Consider the following 26,006-nt stretch of genomic DNA (forward strand, 5'->3'; position numbering starts at 1 on the left):
TTTTTTTATATCAATGTTTTATATATACCACTTTTTGTTTATTTTATTGAGTGAATTTATATAGCCTTGAGTTTATATCAGTATGGTTTTTTTTTTTTTTTTTTTTTTACGGTTTGCCTTTCATTGAGATGTAAGGTGTGTCTATTTTTAAAGTCAACTTTTTGACTCGAGCATTGTTGTTTTATAATTTCTATATGTATTTTTTTTAGAGTGTTTTTCGGCTATCCATTTCGAAAATGAAACACTTTCTTTATTTTTTTTTCTGTAGCCTAGATACATATTTCCAAAAATTGTCATTTCACTTTGCCAACATTTTGTGTTTTATTATTTATCGTCAAAATTTACGGTTTTAAAACATCAGGTCACGGTTTTTTTTTTTAATCCCAAGAGAGATACATAAATGACACAAATCTACAGATAACTTTTCTCATTAGAATTTATAATTTATTTTTAATTTGAGAATAAATTCTTTTTATCATTTAAAAATTTTATACTTTTTATATATATGATAGCTTCAATTAGTGAAAAAGATTTTTTTTTTTTTTTCACCGCAATAGGATGTTGAAAAGTAATCTGAAGATTAATGCCAATACTCGACCCAGAAAACTTTTCAGGATGATCCCAGGTTTTAGCCTACATAATAGTGACACAATTTTATACTATCCAACTCCAGCAATCAATGTCACTAACAAAAAAAAAATTTCAAGCTATATCATCTCGAAAAACAAATCAATTTTTCATTTTTATTATTTTCAAATTCTCTGAAATTCAAGATAATAAAAAATAATAATAATAGAAAAATATGTTTTTTTTTATCAAGTCATGCAGATGATAAAGGGCTGTGATTTAATTTTGAATTCAGAAATATAGTAAGGGTAAAAGAACCGACATATATAATAGTCCTCCCAGCCCAATTTTGTGTATAAGTATACCCACAAGTAAAGAATAATACAAGGCTGTATACCTTATACCTTTAATGCGGTCGTTCACAGTACTGGTAATGGCTCCTTATGATTTAGCGAGAGTGTTTTCTTACTTTTACATGAAAGTGGTGGCCACGTAATCGTTTGTCAAGAAACGCTGACTCTCTTTTACTCTCTTTATTTTTTATTTTATTTATTTATGTTTATTTTTATTTTTCCAAGAAGAACTTGAAGACAAAGATGGTTCAGTCATATATATAATATACGTAAACATTGAGCGCATATACGAATCCTCGACACCGACACTGGACTTGTGGTCGCGCCAAGAAAACAAACCACACAATAATTCACCATCATCGCTATTAAAGACCATTTTCAGGGATGAAGAGTAACGATACGTCTCTCACAAACATACCCCGAGATATATACCATCATCAAGTGTTTTATTTTTATTATTTTTGACCGCATCATAAAAAAAATAAAAATATTGTTATATATATAAAAATGAGTGTTGTATAAAAATATAAAAAATATATATATATTTTTTTTTGTTGTTTATAAATTGATTGGTTTTTTTTTTTTTGTATTTGAAATTAATTTGTAATAAAAATTCAAAATTAAATGATCTAAAAGCAATTGACCCTTGACATCGAAAATAGTTTAGATAAGTTTGAGCAAGTGCGGTTATAATTCTGGTTTATATTCAAGGGATGTCGACCAATCTGTAGTATCTGAGAAGCCAGACACAAAATTGTCTGGTCGAATATATATTAGCATGCTACCAAGTAAGGACGGTTATCAACACACTGGATTGTTGACCGCGTGTCTCGACTCTAAACCTGACCGACAAGACTCTTGGCTTTTCTACAAGAAATAAAAATAAAAAAAAGAAAGAAGATCAAAGCATCTTTTTGTAATTTCAACCTTGTACCAATCACTGGAATTTAAAATAAATAAAAAAAAAACATGAGAAAGGACATGTCTTGGACGATGTTTTACGATAGACGAAGGATTTTTTAATTTTTTATTTTTACCACACTTTGAGTATGCGAATCTTGGCTTCTTGCATTTGCTTTATAGGCTCTTAACACGATTCACTGATAATCACAGGTACGTGCTTACTCTTTCACATCTCTTGGGGTCGGTCGGGTTTTTAGCTCGATACTGCTGCTTGTGGCTTTAGTCACGCAATCCTATATCACACACGCAAACCGTAGCGGTATTTTTACTTGTAGCACAGACTACTATCATCCATTAAGAACAAAATTAATAGAATTAAAAAAAAAATATAATAATAATGATATATTATTAGATAAAACAATGATTTGTTTAAAAAAAAAAAAAAAACAAAAATTGATAATGTGTTTGTCTGATTGATGGTAAATGATATATATTTAATTAGTAAATTGATATGAAATACATATAGATATATCTTGTTATGTACCACTCATCTCAAGTTACCCTCTTGTTCTTCCTAACGATTCAATAACTAGAGCATAGACAAACAATCGCATGGATGTCTTGGACAATCCACTTGCCTACATTGGTCGTCTCCTTCAGGCTATATACCTCTAGATATACAACAATCAGTGTTATATACAACAATGCGCGCATCATCTTGACAACAACAATAACAACGACAACTTGGGCGTCATAGACAGAAATCTAACTTAATAGGAACACTTGTGAATCGATCATGACAAAAACAAATAACATATATTCACGTTAACTCTTGAATTTTATATAATATATATAAGGTCATTTAATTTATGCCAGACACATTCTTCAATGTTTGAATGCGTGCAAAGAATAGACTTTAGTCAATAAATAAAAATAAAAAAATATCTCTATACTATTTTGAGTTTTACGGCTCAAAAAATAAGTGGTTAAAGTTAAGGTTAATTCAAGAAGCATCTTTCGGATGAGTGGCTCACTACATAAACAACCTACGTGATCTTCGAGACCGTCTGTATTCTTTTTGAATAGAATTTTTTTTATATAGTTTATTTTTTTTTCATTTTTTTTGTTCTTTGGCACCGCCATAGGGTCTCAACTCACCAGACGTCTTGGTGCTTCTGGCGATACGCACGCCACGAATCGAGTGTAACTCACAGGGTATTCGCCATCGTGGTATCACATCGTAACCAAAGTCCCGCTGATTCTTGGACACGTTTTAATATTTTTTTTTTTTTTTTTTTTTACTTTAACTTTTGTATAACTTTTTCATTTATTTTTGTTTTTTTTTTTTCCTCTAACTAAAGAATAAATGAGAGAAATTTTTAAAGTTTTTAAGTGAAAAATTCGCTCAATCGATTACGACTTTTTGGATTTTTCAAGTCTAATGGAGACCCAAAGCTTTTATACCCTCAGGTACTTGATAGTAAAGAGAACGGAAATGGGGCGAAAATGGTCCAATAAATGCGAATGAGGTTATATTCACGTGCACGGTCACAGATGGAATCACGTTCAATGTTACTTTTTCGTTCTCACAATTTTTTTTTTTTCTTTTTAATCTATTCAAACGTATTATATTAGTAGATTTTTTTGCTTTTTTTTCTATCAAATTGACTCATTATACATTTCATTTAAATAAAAAATATTTAAATAATATAATTTGAGTTTTTTTTGTGTTTAAATTAAAATACAAATAAAAAATTGTTGGATAAAAAAGAAGAAAAAAAAAAGTATACAAAATAAAGCTAGAGAAAAATAAAAAAAAATAGATATTTTATAAAACTGGCCGGTTGATCGATCTGAATGACAGAACAATCCAATTAGCCGACCAGTTCGTCGAGTAAATTTGGCTTTGACTCAATGAAAAGCATTGCACCACCAAATAAAGCTCTCATCATTTTCCCACCCTGTTGAGTTATATTCTCATATATACCCATATATATATATTGTTTTTATTAAAGCTTTGTTTGATCAATGAATATTTTTTATACTCGAGTTTTATAACATTTTTTAACATCAGACTAATTTAACTGTATATCAAGCTGAACAAATTGATAATTAAAAAGAAAAAAAAAAACCTTCAACTCTATTATATTATATAAAAACTAATGAATGAAAATAAAATTGATAAAAAATAAAAAAACGACGAGAAAATATTAAATGTTAAATACTCAACGAATACAATTAAAATAAATTAATTTATATAGTAACTGAATTTTATTTTAGTATATGTTCAATGAATTTTTCAGATAACCATCAAATATAAATTTAATATATGATAATAAAAGCTTTGAGAGTATATGGACATTGAATTTGAAAGGTTTGTATTTGTGATTGCTTTTGGTAAAGTATTAAAAAGTCTCGAGTCAAAAGTACAATGAACAAAGAGTCAAAAATAAATATAATATAGGGAACAAGGACTACAAGGACAATTGTTGAAGATGGAACATGAACGAGTTTGCAAGTTTTTTGGAGTAAGAATAAGAAGAAAAAAAAAATAAATAAAGTGAGGAGAGAGGAGGAGGAGGTGGAAGAGGAGAAGGAGGGGGAGAGGACGGACCAATATGTAGTCCTCCACCGGCCTGCTCTTGTCCCCCTTTTCCTCTGTATACGATATCTTCAAAGAGTGACCATTGTTAGTAACTTACTCGTTAGTAACTTTTATCCACTTTTTTATATATATATTCTTTTTTTATTTTTTATATATGTATATATAAATAAAAAAAATAAAAAAGTATTCTTATCCTCTCCTTGTCCCTTACCCAAAAAAAAAAAAAAACGACCACATTTATCGGACTATTATTTGCCTCGGGCAAAGTAAAGATCTTCAACTACTATATAGCCACAAAAACTCTTACAACTTTTTATCAACCCGATTATTTCTTATCATTCAACAACTCAATCATTTTATTTTAAAACTTTATTATTCTTATAATAATCCTATAATTTTATATATACCTTGATTAACTCCAATTAAAATATCATTATCAACAATCATTAAAAATAACTCATGTATTATAAATTTGAAAAATAAATATTTTCTTAAAAATGTATGGTAAATTGATTCATCATTATGTTCAGCTTGATATATGCTTTGTTATTTTTCTGAAATATATTTTTTTTTTCGCATGTTAACAGTTTATTTTTGCCACCTCATGTTTCTATATATATATGTAATATTAAATGTTTATAAATTCGCAAGAAAAAATATATCAGATGATGGGCATGAGGAATGATGCTTGAAAAAAATACTCAGGTCCCCTAGTGCTTGAAAAAAGAAAAAAAATTACAAATGAAAAAAGCGAGTGCACTATTGGCAGGGAAAAAGAATTCCCTCATCTTGCTTCCCCTTTTATTTTTTTTATTTTTTTTTTTGCAAGCGAATGGATAATAAAGGCCTATAAAGACGATGAGAACATAATAGAAGACTGATGATTCAAAGCAACACATTCTAAGTCTGTCGTATCACTCATCGACACCTTTCCCTTGCGCACAAAAATATATATTCAATCAATTCTCATACTCATCAATATAAATGTTTATCAAAGTGATAAAAAAAAATAATAATAAAAACTCAAAGTTGACTGACAATACATTCGATCAAAAAAAAAAAATATCATAATCAACAATATAAATTTTCAATTCAACAGAATAAATTTCTATAATTTTATTTTTTTTCCAAATATATATATTTTTTTTCTTTGCATGTAATCAAAAGAAAAAAATTGAGCCATAGATAAAAATATATAATAAAAATAATAATATATTTGTGAATTTGAACATGTAACGAATACGATAAAAGTAGATGTTTGATATATATGTGAATAATGTCAAAGGTGAGAAAGGCAAGTTGCAAAAGAGAGATATGTAATATCCGGTTGAAGGATCATGGCCAAATTCAAAGAGAGAATATTCGCCAATGCGTGGAGTTGAAACGAGGTGGGTTTTGGTTATGTCTGAAAGAGGGTGTGTTAAGCCATTGCTATATAGAGAAAAGAGGGATAGAAAGAGGGAAGAAATGGAAAGGATAGAGAGAACTATCTCGCACTACCAAATGACAAATGGAAACCGCAAGATTGCGCCTCCGACATCCAATTAGCCCATCCTTTTCAGCCATATACCATCCATATATATATATGTACACCCCATGCATTCCTCTTCAACTGACTCTTTCTCACATCAAAAACCTCCTGTCTTTTATCTCAATATATATGTACATATATGCTTTATGCTCTCACGTTGAAAACCACCCTTGTCTGCAATAACCCTTCCTTTCCTTTACTCCCTGTCAGGTGCAGGGGTCAACGTCAGTCCCCCATATTTATATATATACATAATAATACAAATATACACATGGATTTTCATATATATTTATCTATCAGCGTGTAAAATAAATGAAAACAAGGAAATGCCAAATCCGGTCTCATCGTTGACGATATTTAATCAACCAACTTCAAACAATTGTTATTTTTTCAAAGAAAATAGATGTATAATATTCAAAATTATATGATTATTTTACAATAAAATAATTTTAAAATATATTTTAAAAAAAATCTAATTAATAATTCAACTGTAGATAGAATAAAAATTTAATTTAGATATAACTTTGTCCTCGAGATTTGCATTAGTCAAATTTATATCAAAAGTGATTGTTTTAACTTTTAAACATTGAGGTAGGATAAAATAAACGAACACACTTTAGCTGAATGCTTTAACGTATCAAGCAATGTGTGTACTTAAATGTGATATAATGCACACGTATTTAAATTGATGGGGTGAGAAACAAGAGAGAAAACGATAGATAAAAGATAGCCTAAGGGTGAGCACTTCATTTTCACATGAATATGTTGGCTGCCAAGAAATCTACCGAGTTAAAAATAGTATAGTCATGTGGACGATAGTCAATTTAAAATAAAATTATTACTTAGCAATTTACCGTATTATAATTAAATATAAATGAATAAATAATTACAAATGACAAATGAATTTTATTCATGTCAAATTATTTTTTTCTGGACAAACATCGATCACTTTTTCACATGGCTGACATATTCACAGTGACATGTACAAAATTGTATATAGTTAAAATAAATACGTGGGTGGTTTTTGTAATAAAAAATATGAAAAAAGAAAAAGAGAAAGAGAGATCCGCATATTAAAGAACGAAAAGAATCTTTACTAAATTTTTTAATGTCAGCAGAAAAACCGGATGTTTGTTAGGCATGTGGCAACCACGTTCGTTTGAGTTCAACGACAAACTACTTCTACTACTAATTGCTCATTAGGTTGGATCACAGGAATTTCCCGCTACGCATAACTTGCATGTATTTCGTAACTATCTAGAGAGTCATAGGGGTTAACCCATCGATTCGCGTTCATCCCGCACTTGCTCAATAAACCCAACCTTATAGACCACCACCCATCCTACTTCATCTGGCTGATTGGTGTTGATCGTATGCTACTAAATACTATGGTCATCGGAATCTAATTTATGCATATAATTACTTTAAAAATATTTCATTTAAATATATGCAGAAAAAAAAAATTATTTATATTCAAAAATCATTATTTTTTTACTGACAAAGCAAATAATTTATTTGAACTTTTTTTTTTTTTTATTTTAATAATTTTGTATTAGGGAAAATGAGGTGACAGTGTTCTAGTTTTTTTTTTTTTATATTTTCTATATTGGTTTATCTTCAAAGAAATTCATTTTTTTCTTGAGTGCTGTCTTCAAATTGAGATTATCACAAAGGAAATTCAAATGAAAAAAAAAAAAAAGCAGACGACAAATTTTTTTCAATATAATTTACTTGGTACACTTGAATAAATAAAGATTAAATTATTGAAAATTTTTTTATTTATGTCACGAAAAGATGTTTGTAAAAAATTTATATGTATTTTTAATTAAAGTTTTAAAAAATCTTGAGTGCATACTCATGTACATGACGAGAAGAAGAAGAAGAAGAAGCAATATATTGAGCTCTTGTAATTAATTAGATGAAAGTTTGATGTTTCAAAGTTTGGCCTAATTATTATCAAAGCTAAGAGAATATTATTCTGAATATCTTGGAAAACAACTTGATCAAATTACATATTAATAACAAGTTTGTTTATCAAAAATATTAATATTATTCGTTGTTTATTTAAAAATTATTTTTTTTTTAAATCATACTTGTATATAAATTAATTATGAATACTGTATTTATTCGAGCCATTTTTTTACAGTCTAAACTTCTTTTTTTTCCCTTTTGTCTCTAGATGTTTTTTGTTTTTTTTTTTCAACTGTCATACAAGATCCCTCAAAAGGACTTAATTAATTAAGGGACTTGTGTGGATACTTGACCTATATTACACAATGCCCTCAAGTGGTTGAGCAGCCGTTGAGGTTCGTGGTTATATTGAGTGTCTTGGGCAACCTGAGTTACGTTGGTTTATTTTTTATTTTTTATTTTTCATTCAACAAAATATAATCAAGACACGGTATTTAATAAAGTTGTAACTATATGTTTTTATTAAAAAAAAACTTGTTGTAAAAAATAGTTGAACGAATGCATTTAAATAGCTTTTCAGATAATTTTCACCAAATATACTTTTAAATGTTTTAAATAAAAGTGGTTTATCATTCAAATATAAACTCGATGCAATTTTTAAAGATCATGGAAGAAAAACTGGTAATTAGGCCAGCTATTTTAAAAATTATAAAGTCATTTAATAAAAACTGTACATAAATTATTTACAGTTATCAAGATTATAAAAAATATGGGAAAAATAAAATAATGAACTCGTTCAATTTACTTGAAAGTGGAAAAACTAATTAGCAGTTAATAATTGAATGCAATCAAATTTATTTTGACGAACATGTTTTTAAAATCCTACTGAGAATATTAGAATCAGTTTTATTTTTTAAATAGATTTATAAAAATAAAATTAAAGCAAGAATATATATTTAATTTTTCTGATAATAAAAATAATTTAAAATCAATTCCAGAGTTATTTTTAATAAATCTTATTTAACAAAATTGCCAATCAAAATGAAACATTATAACCCTCCAAGTACTCACGTAATAAACATGAAAAAAAAAATATTGAATAATTAAAAAATAATTAATAAAAGAATTTAAATAAACAAATAAATGAAAAAAATTATATAAAAGTAAAATATATATGTTTGTGAAAAAAAATTAATTATTCTGTAGAAAAAAAAAAAAAGGAAAAATTCATTTTCTCATTCTTTAAATATTTTTTCTATATAAGTAATGTTTTATATTTTTATTTATATTTTTCAATGTAAATTTTTTACATGGTTATTGCGTGTGTATGCCATCTACAAATCGCAAAATATCTCTATATAATCGTGCAGAGAAAAAGTGTAAGTCTGCATATTGTAGCTATTATAATTATTGTGGCTATATATATAAATATAGAGAATAAAGAAAAAAATCTTAGTGAGCTGTCTACATGCCCGGAAAAACAGCATAAATTTAAACCAAGGAATGTTTTTGACAAATCGCCGCGGAGATCCATGAGTGTATCGTGGGGGGTATTAAATCATAAGTAGTTCAAATACCTACTTTGTTAATAATTTGTTCTCACATATTTCGAATATAATACGAGTATTAAAATCTATCAAGTTAAAAATAAAAAAAAACGACAACTTGAATGATTAATCAACTTGAAATTGTTAATAAATTGACGATAATAATAATTCATTATTTTAAAAATATATAATATGATTATTAATCAATTGAATAAAATAATAAAAATATTTTTATTTTATTTATTTTATTAATAATAGAAATAATTATAGGAAAATATTTTGTCAATAAATTTATTTGGAATAGAAAACCGTGAGCTGGCGCCGCCTACGACAAATTTTTGGACTATTTAAAACTTGGAAAATACAGATCCAACAAAATACTTGACACACTATTTAATTGTTATAATAATAATAACAATATTTTATATTTAAAATTATTATCATTAAATATAAACTAGTAGTTTAGAAATATTTAATATCAAATTATGTAGAATTGATGCATTATCTTGAATAATTATTTTTGCCTCAATTTGTTGGCACAAGCGAGTGAAATTATAATTATGGGGGCTGTGAAAAAGCTCTCAAGTGCAATTACAAATTTTTAACGTCACGTTAAAGTACAGGAGGCTGGATGTACAAGCCAGAGATGATATCTAGAATTAGCTTCATGTTGTAAAGCATTTTTATTTCTAAAAATAAAACTACCATAAAAAAAAAAAAAAAATTATAAAAAGTAATGCAGAAAGAGAGTAAAAAAAAAAGTGTCATTTTAATAATAAAAAATTGTCTTCAATCATATTTACACTTTGACAACTACTTGGTCAATAAAAACACGCAATTTTAGTGTAAAAAAAAACAAATAATCAATTAAAATTTACAAAATAAAAACAAAAATAGAAAAAAAGAAAATTAAATATGCATAAATCAAGGCTGTGTAATTGGAATTCATATAATTTTCATGGTAGACCGATTAAATGATTTATTTGTCATGTTTTAACTAATTGTAATAAAACGAAATAAAATTCCAAAACAATTTAAAATGTAAAAATAAAATTTTGATTAATTTTTGTTTTCAAGCAAACAAGCATAATGAATGCACAATCAGAATAAATAAAATAAAATAATTATTTAAAAATGAAATTGTTATTTAAAAAATAAAAGTTATTATTTGCAAATAAAAAAAATAATAATAATTAGAGTATCTGTAAAATATTTTGGATGTCAGTGACAAATGGTGACATTCCAAAATCAGTTGTATATAGTTGTGTGTGCTCATCAGGATGCGAAAACTTTGTTATTTGTTTGAGAGATAACTAAATTATGCATGCGCAATATGCTGTTGGCGAGGGTATAGAAAGTAAAAATGAAAAAAAAGTAAATAAATATATATATAGAAAGACAAGAGAAAAGGAATAAATATGATAAATTTAGATGGTGGGCATATTATTTATACGAGCATAATGCACATCAGTGAATTGTACCAAGTTTTTAGAATTATTTTGAAGTTGCATGAATATTCAGTGAAGTATAATTAGAACAACAACAAAATAATGTTGAATAAACAAAGCTTATATAACAACAATAACTCCAAGATAAATAATAATAATTACTCGACATAAAATAATTTACTTCTGTCAATATTTATTCACTCAATAATGTAGTTGAGAAAAAAAAAATATTTTATCTGTTATTTTATTGTTTGTTGAGAATTATGAAGAATTTAAAAAATTGTAAAAAGACAAAATTAACAAACTAAGAGTGAACATAGAGAAAAAAATAAATAAATAAAAATTGGAGCAGAAAAAAAAAAAAAATGATTCAAAAAAAAAAAAAAATACTAAAAGTTGGAGCAAAAAAAAAAAAAAAAAAAGATACGACACTCAACGTCCAGATTTTTACGATAAATAATTGAAAATATTTTTAGTAAGTAGAGTGACATTTGAGATTAAGATATTGAGATGGAATATTAATAAAATATTGATGAATAATTTACCTTGTCAATCGAGAATTGTAATTCAACATTTGGCTGAGTAACGGTGGCCATTTTGAAGGTTACATTTACATGTAGTAAATACGTCTGAAATGCAAGTAATTTTAATGCTTTAAATGTTATTAAATATTGATGAAATATTAATGATTATGTTACCTTGTCGATTAATGATTGTAATTTAACATTTTTATAACACTTAACACAATACTTTGACATTTTTTTATAATATTTTTGGAGTAAAAATAACACGTACACATGAACCCCCGGCGTCATGAGATGATCACTGACTTTGTGGGGGGGTTGAAAGAGAGAGAAAGAAAAAAAAAAAAATTAGTTGAGCTTTAGAGCACAAGAGGGCAGTAATAATTTTCAAAGCGCGCGAAAAATTTGAAACTTATATAAAAACATATTGAAAAATATTTTAAACTAAAATGATTAAAATTAAATATTAATTTAAATAATTTAATCATTTTCAATAAAGCAAAAGTTCTGTTATCCAAAACTCGTGACTGTGAATGTACAAGAAATAAACCAAGAAAATTTTAACGGTAGTTGAACACACGTGCGTATCTCATAAGTTGTAATACGTGACACCAAAGAATACGAAATACTTACAATACTACCTGTAAATATAACACAAGAAAATGAAGTGTCTGACATGACTGGTACCATGCACACGAGAAAATTCAAGAGGGTAGAAAATTCAACAGTAACAGACGGCCACAGCTGTTTTTGTGACTACCTCATACTGCCATTCCATTTTGAATATTATTTTACCTCAACCCTTCTACACCACTGACCTACATTCAACCAACAAAGAAAAAAACAAATTTTACCTTTTTGCACAAAAAAAAAAAAGAAACAAAATTCAATATAACAATATTCAAAAAGAAAAAAATTAAATTACAACATCTTGTGTTGTTAAAATTAAAATTTTTCAAAATAAATCATAAAATTTTTAATAAAATATATAAATATAATAAAATTCTTAATTAAAAAATATTTCTAAATTTACCATACTTTTAACATGTAAATTAAAAATAAAATATAAAATGTTTATAGCAAAAAGAGAAAAGTTAAAAAATAAAAAATTGAATTTTATCATTGAATTAAAATTCTACAAGTATGAGGATTTTAAGGGTAGATACTTCCGGATACGAGAGAGTATACTCTAGGTAAAATCCCAACGCGTACAATATGGTTGGTCTCTTATTAAATGTGACGATTTATCGCTAGTAATAATAACGGTGCGGTCTGGTGGGTGCCTTTCAGCTTGTTCTCCACTATCTCTTGTATTAGTAGTTGAAAATAATATAATATTATACATATATATATGTGCTTTGAATCATACATATGCTTTGAATCCAGACAACTACGTGTTATAATCGTCGCCAGTGAGATTAACTATTCCTATTCCATTATTTTCCTGCATAATATGTAGATGGAAATGTTTTTTTATTTTTAAATGTATATATTAAAATATTTTATCATATGAAAGATTGAATAAAATCACATAATATTAAATAATAAATAATTTGAATCTCAGATATATATATATATATACTTATATTATTCGTGACTTTCATTTTCTTCAAGATGAAGAAAAAAAAATTAAAATAAAATATATGTATAATGAAAAGAAAAATTCATGGCAGAAGTTTTGATGGTAGCAGGTGTTTTCCCACGAAAGTAAAGTAACAATTCGATGCTTCATCAGCAAATTCCAAGCAGGTTGTTTTTATCTATGTATATAAATAAAGTCACCTGCTTCAAAAGGGTTGAGATGGTACCTTAAAAAGAAAATTATATTATTTAATACATAGTCATGCTTATGAGATACTTATTTGTTTTTTAAAAAACAAAATAAAAATAATTATATTTTTTAGCAAATTTATTTAAATAACAAATCATAAAATTGCTAAATACGAATGTCTGTTAATATCACTTTTTTTTTTATATAATATATTTGAAGAGTGACTAAAAATAGATGGCAATTGGCTCAAAGTATCTTTGAGGCTTTTTTTTTTTTTTTTGACTGTGTTATGTTACGTTATTTATTTTTAATTTTTGGTTTGTTGAGGCAAGAAAAAAGACCACCAAAGAAAAACATCAAGACCATCAGTAGACAGTACTAATTGGAATAGACAGAATTTAAGTTACCAGGTGGTAGTTAATTGGCCAAAAGTACGGGTGGTCTTTTGCTAATTGTGGTCCACACAATATGTGTCGAACTACACAAACAAACAAACAAACAAACTTCCTGTTAAATCTCAGTACTTCCGTTATTGTTACTTTTTTTTTTTTTTTTTCTAACTTTAAAATGATAATTAATTAACTAATTTCCTGCTACATGTGCTGTCAACTATTTAGATTAACGAAATTTAAAAATTTATTATTCTATTTATTTATTTTTTCGTTAAATCATTCGTGTTTCTGTTTCATCAACAGCATCCGCTTGTTCTCTCTCTGGTGAACCTTCAGGATAATTCCATTTTTGAATTTTAGCTGTACCCCAAATTGTGAATATTGCAAAAGCCGTCATTTGAGCAATGACACATATCCAAAAAATGTAACGCCAATTGTGAAATGTATGCTGAAATAAAAATAAAACATGACATTAAATTTATGTTGAGTTATGTTGATTGAATAATTTAAAATTTTAAGTTACTCCATTCTCGGTCAATGCTCCGACGAGTGCTGGCAATACAAATGCAGATATTGTGCCTGAAAAAAAAAAAGAAAAATTAAATTAATTTATCATTGTTAATGATTCATTTTGAAATAAAAAATAATGAACAAAACTAACCAGGGAAATTTGTCAAACCCATGAGAATTCCAGCGTAGTTTGGTGCCAAGTCATTCTGCTCCAAAAAGTTAAAAAAATAAATATAAATTAATAAAGTTACAAATAAAAACGACGAGAATTTATTTATTATATTTTTCAAGTGACCTGATTTATAAGATGACCAACGAAGATTGCTCCACCAAGAACAATACTGCAAACGAGCATGATAGTTGTCCACAAACGTTCACAGCCCATGTAAGCAATCGCAATCATAAGAATGCTTGGTGGAATACAGCCTAAATAAAAGAAAAAAAAAATAAATATAAATAATTCATAATACTAAAAAGACAATATCATGATTTTAATAAATTATTATGATATAATTTTTAATCTACTTACTAACACCAACAGCAATTTTACGTCCAGAAGTTTGAGTCCAAAATCCTTGATTTCTACCCCAGTCAAGTAGTTTTCCAAGCAAAGGATTAGTCACTGCGTTAATAAGATAAGGCGAGCAACTGATGACAGCATTCTAAAAAAATTAAATTAAATTATAAAAAACTTTTATATTATTATTATCCTTACGTTTCGTATAAAATAATAATAATAAATAAATTTACACTTTTAATATTAAATCTCAGCATTTTATTCATATAAAGTGGCAGCTGTGTCAGCATAAAGTACCAGCAAAAATTACCAAATGTATTTGTTGCAATAAGTGCCCACATTGGTTTTGATGTAAATATATGTTTCCATGGTATTTTACGTTTACTAGAATTTGGCTGACGATGTCCAAATGATTTAACAATTAATTGTCTTTCATTTTCACTAATTAATTTTTGTTGTTCTGGACAATCAGCAAAAAATAATGCAAAACAAATACACCAAATTAAAGGAATAATACCATGAACATAAAAAACAGTACGCCAACCAAATCCATTCATAATAAAACCAGATGATAAAATTGATAGGACAGTACCAATTGATGTACCAGCATAAATAATACCAACCCATGTACTTTTTTCTTCATAAACAACCCATTTACCAACAAGTACATTAACAACTGGTAAATTAACTGCACTAACTAAACCAGTCATGAATCGTAAAAATAATAATACACCAATTGCATCAGCAGCCCATGGTACCATCAATGTAAAAATGGCATTACAAAATACCGATATAAGTAGTACCCATTTTGTATTGAATCTATCAAACAAAAAAAAAAAGAAACCATTTATTTATTTTTCAAATAAAAAAAACCATCAAGATATTGATGATATATACAAACCTATCAGCAAAATATCCAGCTGGAAACATGCCAAGCATGTAACCAGCAAAATAAAGACTAACAACAAGTCCTTGTTCAGTTGTTGACCATTCATAAGTGCCTTCAAGACCACCACCACCACTAGTGCTTGTTATATTATCAAATGCTGGACACTCGTGTGACGACGAATCATTATTATTTACAATTTTAGTCTTAACCATACCTATTATGGTTGTTGATATATTAACCTTGAGACCATATATTATCATATTCGCAATGCACAACATAATCGCAAAGACAAATCTTACATAGCCAGCTGTAATAATAATATAAAATTTTTAATAAAAAATATGATTTATATTATATTTGTAAATAAAGTTGTCATAAAATATATCTTACCCATTTTTATTTTATTTTTTTGGATTTTTATTAAAATTGAGTATTAATGTGTAGACGTTGAATAACTGAAAAACACGAGACAACCTCTTAATCTCTGTCACGATTAGCCTTTATAATTGACATAAACATACGACTTTATGTGTGAAAACTGTAACATGGATATTATTTTCAAAAATATATTATTATTATTTGTTTATTTATTTATTTTAATTATATATTAAACCAAACTAATAATAAAGTTAATTAATATAAAATTTAATTTTAAAAATATCAAATAAAAATATTATATCATGAGATAATAAAAGAAAACTACAAAAATAAAAAAAAAAAATACAAAGCTAGCTTTTGTTATTTCGAATTAATTAAAATTTAATTATTTTCTCTCAAAACATTTTTAATTTTAATTTAATTTTTAAATCATTATTATTAGCAACACACTTTATTGTATCTCACTTTTTTATTTTATATATCTTTGAATAATTTAAAACGTTAATCAAGATGAGACAATAAATGATTCATTATAAACTAAGTGTTGAGTTTCACATAACAAGTAACACTCTCGATGTTGCTCGCATCACGATTTGTTTGACAAGTTATCTTGCATACTATGCTGATAATAAAAAATAAAAAAATTCAGTCAGACTCTTCGTTGCAAAGTAGGCGTGTATATCAATGAAGAAAAAAAAAAAAATTAAAAAATATTTTGCCTTTTAAAGAAATAAAAAAAAACGAAACGAAACTTGAATAAATACAGTGCTACTAGTTAATATTTATGAACCATGGCTATCAGAATGTTAATATTAAGAAAAAAAAAAAAAGAAGCTACTTTTAGAATGAGTGAAAGAGACAAAAGATCCAATCAGCATACTGAATTGAGAACGGGTTATTTGAAAATTCCAAAGTTCAAATCGGAGGCATGTTTCATCAATATCAAAATCATAACTATAACTTTTATATTTAATATTTATATATGTCTATACACTTGTTTCTTATTTATTTTTAGGACGATTCATTGTCTAATAGTATTTTTATCAGCTACAAATCAATTCAGTGCCCACAATGACTCGTAAATTTACAATTCAGAAGCCACCCTCTTCTTTTCATGATATTTATATATTTTTTTTTTCTTTAAGATGAAAATCTCCCACTCGTTTAAACATCAACGTCATTGGTAGCTATTAATATTGATATCGCGGTCAACTGGAATCAGCGATATGCATTCATTAATCCTTGTTGTTATGAATTTCATCATTTTGTTTTTGATTTTTTATAAATCCATCAGCTTTATTTATTTTAATTTTTTTTTCATTTACCATTTGATCAAATTGACGCAGCAGTTTGTAAATAACTGAGAGCGAGCTACCAAAAGAGAAAAAGACAGACAGAGATTAAACTGAAACATGAAAAAAAAAAAAAAAAAAGACACATTAAAGTATATATATTTATTTGCTGAACAGAATACACATGAGTTTAAGGTATTACCGAGTTACGATGCACTTTGAGAAACCGAGTCATTTAGAATTTTCATGGTTTACTTGGCTTCAATCGGTAGAAGAAAAATAAGAAAAAGTTAAAAAGTAAATAACATAAAATAAATAAAAATAAAAATGAAAAAAAGTCAAAAAAAAGGTAAAGACGTTATACGAAGAGGTAAGCAAGACCTCGGGGTTATAAGGTCTCGACCTATCACGTACACTATGATAACGATTTAAAATTTTGTAGTAAAATATAATAAAAATAAATGAGCGGATATGTTATTTAAAATTTATTTCATTTAATGCTCAATGACAATTGATAAAAAATAAACCTTGAATATTTTTAAATGACTTATGTAATATTATATTTTGACTAACAAGTCAATCATATAACTTAAGTATTTTGCATTATCAGCAAATAAAAAAATAAAAATAAAAAACATTATTTAAACATGATAAATTTTTATCTTCAGTATGGTAGCTGTTGTATAAACATAATTAAACTTCAAGCTACTTGAATTAATAAATAGAATAATAATAATTATTTGTTTTTGAAATATAAATTAAAAAAAAATAAAGAAAAACAAACTGTTTAATTTTTAGTAGATCAATAAAGTCAAATAATAATAAAAAATAAATAAATATATAGCATGTAGTTGTTATTTACAATTTGATATTATGTTTTATTTATATTTTTATTATTATACAATAACAAATGGAATTTATATGCGAGGGGAAATATATACAAGTGATATATATGCACATTATTTACATGAGATGTATGATCTGACCGCGGGGCATCCGCACACTTCACCGTCAAATTCCCAAGAGTTTTGACATAATCGGACAGCCCATATTTTCCCTAATAGTTACGCATGATTTTACCTTTATCTTAAATATAAATTTAAATTTTATTTTTGATTATAATCTACAAAATATTATAAATATATGATCATCATATTTCTTCCCCTTTTAGAAAATAATTTATAGTTGTTATTTTCTTTTTTTTTTTTTCTCTTTAAATTAAATATGGTTTTGTTTTTTAATGTTAAATGATATGCCACTATTATTGACGTTTTGTTTGTACATTACACTGAATTTAGTTTGCACTCGCGAATCAAGCCATGTCACTGAATAAAACACTAACGATGACGAATGACCCTACTGACTTTCCCTTCACGTTCGCTATTCGCAACTGAGTAAAAAGAGGAAGTGAATAAAGATAAAAGGAAAAATAAAAATGTGAGATAAAAAAAAAAATGATATAAAGATAAATGAATGAATAAAATTCTCTCTGACATAAAATGAAATAAAAAAAAAATAGAGAATGAGAGGATGAAACAGTTTGGCATCAGCCGTATTATCCCAAGTGACACGAATATACTATTTCTTTTTTTTTATAATTTTTTTCTATCCACACTATTTCCAATGTAACAATCAATGATGTGAATAGACCTCTTGACATTTATACAAATTGATTTCTTTGCAAAAATTTTTCATGTGCAATGTCAAGAATTTTCAAGTACATTTTTCTTTTTGAATCAAATATTTTATATTGATATATATGAATAAAAACGAAGAAAATAATATAAAAAAAAATAGAAAGATAAAGATAGAAAAAGAAATAAAAATATTTTTTAACTTTCATATCAAGTGAGTGAAAATAAATCTAAAGATTTCAGTGAATATATTAATATTTAAAATGTAATAATAAAAATAAATATTATTTATAGCTTGATAAATATGGAATGATAATTTTTTTAAAAGTTATATTTTTATTTAAAGAAATAAAATAAGAAAGTGACATAGAGATGGACATGTGACAAGTGGGCAGTCTTGTGTGTGTCATATATTATATAAAATTTGATATTAAAATCGAAATGTCTTGAGCATAGAATGATACGATTCAGGGCTTACTGGTATTATGATACACTGCAGGATGAAGCCCTAAACTACATGACTCATATATACATTGATACCATAAGCATGACTCGAATATGAATAAATTAAAATTATTTAAAAAATAAAAATATTTAAATCTACCAAAGAAAATTTTGATTACCTTCTTTTTCTACTTCAATGAATTTTCTGAAGTTTGCCTTTTTTTTTTTCTCTCAGTTCAATTAACGTCATAATAAGCGTTTAGCCAGTCAAGTACCTGAAAAAAAATTAAATTTCCTCATTACAATGTAGACGTGTTTAATTTAACTTAAAAAAATTTTTATTTCTTGTTATTTTTAATTCAAAAAAAAAAAAAAACGAAATTATAAACCAAAATCTCATTTGACTTGGCACATTGAGTAATAAAATTTTAAATAATAATTTTAAATAAAAGTAGTATATTTGAATTAAAAATTTATGATTTTTCAAGTAAAATGAATTTGATATTGATTTTGTCAAAGTGTTAATTTAGCACAATTGATGTGATTTGATATGTGTGTATTAATGAGAAAACACATATTGATAGAAGCGATAGTATCAAGTTTAAATTATGTATATACGTAGATATATAACCTGAAGGATTTGAATGGGGCTATGGAAGCCAGAAACATATAAGAGATGTGTCAGATACAATCAGTAATACAAGTGAAGCACTTTAGCTTAGTGTCAGTATCACTTCATTCGATATAATCAACAATCATTTTGTTTACTACTTCACTTGATACATACTTAAATGACAAATCAGATATTACAATTGTCGTACACAATTGTATTTCGACAAACAATAATAGTCATTATCAATACAACAAATAAATAAATAAATTTATTCTCTAAAATTATTTAAACAAACAGCTCTGTTTAATTTTATTTTTAAATAAAATTATGAAATTGTTATTTTAATTTTTGTTTTAACTGATAAAAATGGTAAAAGTTTTTCAAGTGTAATAAGTATTAATAATTATGTACTTGTTTTAAATTTAATTGAATGTAAAATTATTAAAATATGCTTGTTAATTTTGATTTTTTTTTACCTTTTAAAAAATCCAAGAAAATGGGAAATGAACTTGAAGTTTGTGAATATTCATTTGTATTTTTTATACATGATTTTTTTTCTTGAATTTCCTTCTTTTTTATCATTAAGAATCGCGATTCTCTTGGCATCCCGTGGAGTAACATCGTCCCGTGGGTAAACTCGGTACTCACTAAGAGGAATGAGCTACTACCTCACCAAGAACTTTGTCTCAACCGATTAAATTCCAAGCCGACCATGGGGATCCTTTTTCTCAGTGTCTTCACCTCTCGATAAGGATCCTTTGCTTCTGGAAAATAATAAAAAACAATTTAAAATAAACAAAATATATTATTTAAAACAAAAAAAAAAATTATAAATGTATATTATAAAATATGCAGAGTTCAAGGAACTGTCTTCATGAGGTTAACGGATTTTCAATGACAATGCAAAAAATAAAATAATAACAATATTCATATATAAATTGTTTGATATTATATTTAAAAAAATAAAAAAAAAAAAACAACTATTTATAATACGATTTTATATGGAGCAAAGAATAAATTTAACGATCTTCAGAATAGATTGTCACGAGTTTTAATATGCATTAATGCAATCTAGCTGGCAAATCTTGTCCCTTTTGCTTTTACTCATGAATTAAAAAATAAAAAAATCACTCTAAAGAACACCATTTGCAAATGTATTTTTAAAACATGCCTTTGCTTTTATTCAACCTCAAAATTTAATTTTCTATGAAAAATCAAATCTTTTATTTTCATTTTTTTTTTTTTAAATCTTTAAAAAAATTAAAAAAACTTTTACTTTCTATTCACTATAAGTATATATATAAAGATCAACTTATCTAAGATTCATAAAGAATAACTTGACTGTATTAACTGCATTAAAAAACTGACTTAAACTTTTTAATTTATTAATAATTTTTTAAATAAACCTTTACACGATAAAATTGTTTTAATTCATCAAAAAAAAAAAAAAGCTCCGTTTTAATATTCAAATATAAAATAATCATAAAGCATTGAATTGAGTAGTCATTTGTTAAATCAATTTTTCAATTCAATACTTTTATTGGCTTTTTTATTTATTCCATTTTAATTAATTAATTATATATTGGCAAAACAAAGAAATAATTATTTACGTTTATTCAAATAATTGTGCACGTTAATTAGTTGAAAACAAATAAAAAAAAGTTGATTGAGTTAGCCCAATTAATCACATAAAATATGGAATAATAAATTAAATACGAGACATGATTTAATAGACACGTATAGAAATTAAATAACAAGTGAAGAGTCGAGGACAGGAAATTTAAATTGTACGTGTTGTACTGTAAACGTGTGCCTACATGACTGACGTAATTACATACCTGTCCATTTATTATTAGACATGAGAAAAGCCGACGTACAATTACTACCTACAACTTTAAAACCACCATGAAATATAATTTTTATTTTTTATCATTTAATTATACTAAAACTGGATGATGAAAATATTAAATTTTGTCTTTTTCTCTTGAGATATTTTAACTGCTATTTAAATAAAATTAAAAAAAAATATTTATCATCTTTTTATTAGAGAAACAAAAAAGATACGACTATTAATTTATGATATATATATTTTTCAATTTTTACTTTATATATATGAATATCTCGTTATTCATTTAAAGCTGTCTTCAACAATCTGCTTTATGAATCTTATCTGTACTTGTGGTTTTCTCATTAAATCTTACCAATCGGCTATGGTGATCCAAGATCTTGTGGTTGTTTCTCTTTTTCCATTCTACTTTTATTTTATTTCATCTCTACTTCATCATCAGACATAAAGATAAAACACATATATATAGTTGTGGTTTGCAAATCTTTGAAACATCTAAATACTTTTGTAACCAACCTTCTTCTGCATTCCATTGGCTCATTTTATTTTCATTTTCTTTTTTTTTAATCTCGTTTTTTATACTCTTTCTTTCGGATATTGTTTGAAGTTTCCCCGCTTCATTTTCACTTTTTTCCGAGGGCACTAGTCACTAATTATCACACCGACAACCATAATCGTGACTCTCCATAATGTTAAGATGTTTCAAGAGTCATCTGAATCATGTACAACTGAAAAAAAAACATGAAATAATAAAAAGTTATATTATTATCACAAATATAAAAAAAGAAGACAATTGCAAAAAATTTTAATTAATAGTAGAATAGAGTCGTTATTAACACTACATGTAATAATTTCTAGAAAACATGTAAAACACTTGTGGAAAAAATTACGAATAGAAATATTTTTTTTTTCAATTTAAATCAAACGATATTTTTAATTGGAGTTTTTTAAATTTTCCCTAAAAATTATTATTATCACGTACTTTTAAAATATATTTCACAGATAATTAATGTGTAATAAAGTTTTAGATGATAAAAATATAATTTACAATATCTCAAAAATATTTATTCTATTGTTTTCCATCAAAGAAAGAAAAAAAAATTCCTCAATTTAAATAAATAAAAAAATACCTGGTTAATATTCCTGTATTGTTCCACAAATTTTCCCATGTTCCAGTAGCTCCATCGATTATAAAATTACTCACTGTGCACAGTAAAACCACCAACAAAACTTTAAAACAAAATAAATTACAAAATTAAAAATAATTTTTTAAATTGAAAGTTTGTGTCAATTTGTAAAAATATATATAATTAATAATAAAAAAAAAAAAGTTGTGAAGGTCGTAACAATATTAACGTAAACCTTGGGAAAGGGTTTAAATTTATGAAGAGCACGGGTATGCCTGTGGGCAGTCTTCATACATCAACCTAGCAGACAGACCAAACAATCGACTTTTTTTAAATTTTATTTTATCATTTGTCTTTTTTTTTTACTTTTATTTTTTTATCCTGTGATCCAGGGCTGTTGCGCTTTAGCTAGGATCATCACAGGTGCGCATACTCCAATAAAAACACTATCGTACAGGTGTTGAACATCCACGTGTGTGCTACTGTTATACATAGCGAAAAAAAAAAAAAAAAAAAATGAAAAAGGTTCAAGCGTGAAAAATAACTCATGCCAGATGATAAAATATGAATCTAAAAGTATCGTAAATTTTTTAACTATTTGTTTTCTTTGACGTAAATCCGATCATGTTCACTTTAATACAAAATCAAACAAAATATTTATTACAATATTTTTATTATATAAGTATATATATTTTATTTTGATGTAAAAATAATATTTATTGTCTGTTTATCAACGGTCACTATATATGATATAAATAAAATTTAAAATTTAACATTAAAATAAAATTTTCATAGACTATTAAATTTATTATCAATTTATTTTTTGATATATATTATTTTTTAAATTAATGAACTGAAGTCAAATAAAATTTATTATCCACAGATTAACAGCTTGCTCTAAAAGCGTTTTTTAAAAATTTAATTAATCTGTGATTTATTCATCCATGTAATAATCACGAGTTTAAATTTTAACTGTCTTTTTTAATATAATAAAATGAAAATTTAAAAATCAGATAATAAATTATTTATAAAGTTTATACTCGATAGTTTTTATTCAGGTTTTTCTTGATCTATTAAAAATATTTTTCCCACTTGATAATACTTTTTAATAAAAGGTTTTTAGTCATTTCTTTTTTTTTTTTTGATCAATCATCACACTAAGTAAGCGTAAATTTTTTTCTCATTCATTTTTGATGAACTAGCCATTAAAAGTAAAAGATCAAATCTTGCAAAAGCCAATCAAGGCTTTATTGGGCGTTAAGGTGCTAAGTGGAGATGAAGGTGGAGCCAACACCAAAAAGTGCATTAATACGTGTAATCTAGTTTGATCTAACACCTTGAAAAAAAAAACTTTAGCAATAGTTCTTTTCTTTTGTTAGAGTTTTTTCTATTTCTTAATATTTAATGCTAAATAGATATTAATATATTAACAAGACCATACCACTTAATATTTTTTCTTTATTCATTCGAAATTTTCCCAGACGTCATCAAGATACTGAAAATCAAATAAAAACAGTTGTTATTATTATCAAGTAATTTTATTTGTTAAATGATAAAATAATAAAATAAATGTTGAATATATAATATTAAATTGTTGTGGTAAAATTTACATCAACAGTAGGATCAAAGTTAGATAAGTTAGATAAGTGATTATTCCAAGTCCACTGGTAGCCATGCTACGTCCAATGTTGGTAACTCTCATGTAGAAGCAAAAGAGTAATAGATGTAAGTATATATATATATAATATATAAAGCAATAGTGTAACACTGAGCAAAAGGGTATGAGAATTTGTGCAAGAGAGAAGAGAGTGATCCTTCGCTTGGGTTAGAACTAGATTAAAGCCGCATCAAAAGCCGGGATGGATATATAATTACATCGTCGACGCTATCGGGTTGAAAATAATAGGTGTGGTGGTGATGTTCATAGGTTCTCTCTCATCATCTCTGATGTATCTAACTATCTTTATCTAATTTTTATATTTTATATATAGCTATATACAAAATTATCTATGATAAAATATATATCACAATTTAACGCACATGCGCGCATGTTGATGTGATAATTAGGTTGTATCAGGTTCATACAGCCTCGATATACCTCAACAAACACATTAAATTCTAATAATACGTTATTATATTTTGACGTGAATGTTGAAAATATATTTTATGACCCTTTAACATTGTTTTATTTTCAGTTTTTTATTTTTATTTAATTATTTATTCAAACTACCACGTTAAATCATGATGGCTCTATTATTTTATAATTTAAATATTTTATTTTTTAATTTTATTTATTGTTTTTATTATTTATTTAAATTTATTTTATAATGGAAACGTTTAATTACTTGTTATTCATTATATTTTATGTAGAACATTTTATAAAAAAAAACGCTGATTAATTTATCAAAAAAAAAGAAAATGTAGATTTTTTATTTTATTTTTTTATCAATTTTTCTTGGAAAAAATATTACGCATAATGCAAAGTAGGTATTGTTATATTTATAACAAAAGTTTTATGTATATATGTTGTAGAATATTCCAAGAATAAAAAAATATAAATAAATAAAACTCACAGTCTTTTTTTTTTTCTTTCTTTCTTCAATGTCGCAGCGACATTTCCATTATCTGCAGAAGGATTTTCCACCCTGCGGGCAGTTTAACAGTGGCAGGATTGAAGTGCTAAAAGTCGAGAGAAAAAAAAGAAACAAAGATATTATTTTCTTTCTTTCGTTTATTCCGTTGCATTTCCTCCTTTATTTTATTTTTTGTCTCCATCATGTCGATTTCACAACGTAAATGGAGCACAAGTGGATTGTAAATAGAAACTAAAATTGCATGAATCCATTTACAAATCGTCGTTTTATAAAATTATCTGTGTACACTACAACAAAAACATTTTCATCAATTCATTGAAACTTTTTTCAATAATACATGATAATTTTTTTTTTCTTTTTAAATATGACTTATTCATCTTGATATATATATTTCACTCAATTTTTTTATTATTCATTTGATAGATGAGTTTTATAAATGAATTTTTAATGTAGTCTGGTTTGAGAGTATAATTTTCTTGTGAAACATTAAATTTTACAAATGTAAATGATCGTTGAAAGTCATTTTAAGAAACTTTGTTATAGCCAAAAAAGAAAAAAAAACAAGTAAGATAAAATGATGCTGAATAAAGCTTGAAGAGCTTGCTAAATA

At 25.9% G+C, this 26,006-nt stretch overlaps 2 protein-coding genes across 8 annotated transcripts in view; one reads left to right on the forward strand and one right to left on the reverse strand.

Moving 5' to 3' along the window:
• The window catches only part of LOC122855527 (teneurin-m), a 306,365-nt gene that overhangs the window by 58,765 nt on the left and 221,594 nt on the right, over nt 1-26,006 (forward strand). The window lies entirely within an intron of this gene.
• LOC122855530 (sialin-like) lies at nt 13,063-22,102 on the reverse strand. Of its 4 annotated transcripts, XM_044156970.1 has the most exons (11): nt 22,031-22,102; nt 20,306-20,593; nt 19,396-19,491; nt 15,859-16,006; nt 15,481-15,775; nt 14,813-15,398; nt 14,592-14,724; nt 14,358-14,488; nt 14,214-14,268; nt 14,076-14,131; nt 13,063-14,000 (listed from the first exon to the last, which is right to left on the reverse strand). In XM_044156970.1, exons 4-11 carry the CDS (start codon nt 15,860-15,862, stop codon nt 13,824-13,826), a joined length of 1,437 nt encoding a protein of 478 aa, XP_044012905.1. In that variant the 5' UTR covers nt 15,863-16,006; nt 19,396-19,491; nt 20,306-20,593; nt 22,031-22,102; the 3' UTR covers nt 13,063-13,823. The 4 variants fall into 4 exon arrangements, with proteins under 4 accessions (XP_044012905.1, XP_044012907.1, XP_044012906.1 ...); XM_044156972.1 differs by lacking the exons at nt 19,396-19,491; nt 20,306-20,593; nt 22,031-22,102 and adding exons at nt 17,172-17,251; nt 17,341-17,588; XM_044156971.1 differs by lacking the exons at nt 19,396-19,491; nt 20,306-20,593; nt 22,031-22,102 and adding an exon at nt 18,106-18,313.

Source organism: Aphidius gifuensis, linkage group LG4, assembly GCF_014905175.1.
Source record: "Aphidius gifuensis isolate YNYX2018 linkage group LG4, ASM1490517v1, whole genome shotgun sequence".
Lineage (NCBI taxonomy): Eukaryota > Metazoa > Arthropoda > Insecta > Hymenoptera > Braconidae > Aphidius > Aphidius gifuensis.

Coding starts and splice junctions, on each gene's coding strand:
- LOC122855530 (XM_044156970.1), bottom strand. Junction 14,725..14,812: donor TGAGATTTAATATTAAAAGT/GTAAATTTATTT, acceptor TAATTTTTTTAG/AATGCTGTCATCAGTTGCTC. Junction 14,132..14,213: donor GGGTTTGACAAATTTCCCTG/GTTAGTTTTGTT, acceptor TTTTTTTTTCAG/GCACAATATCTGCATTTGTA.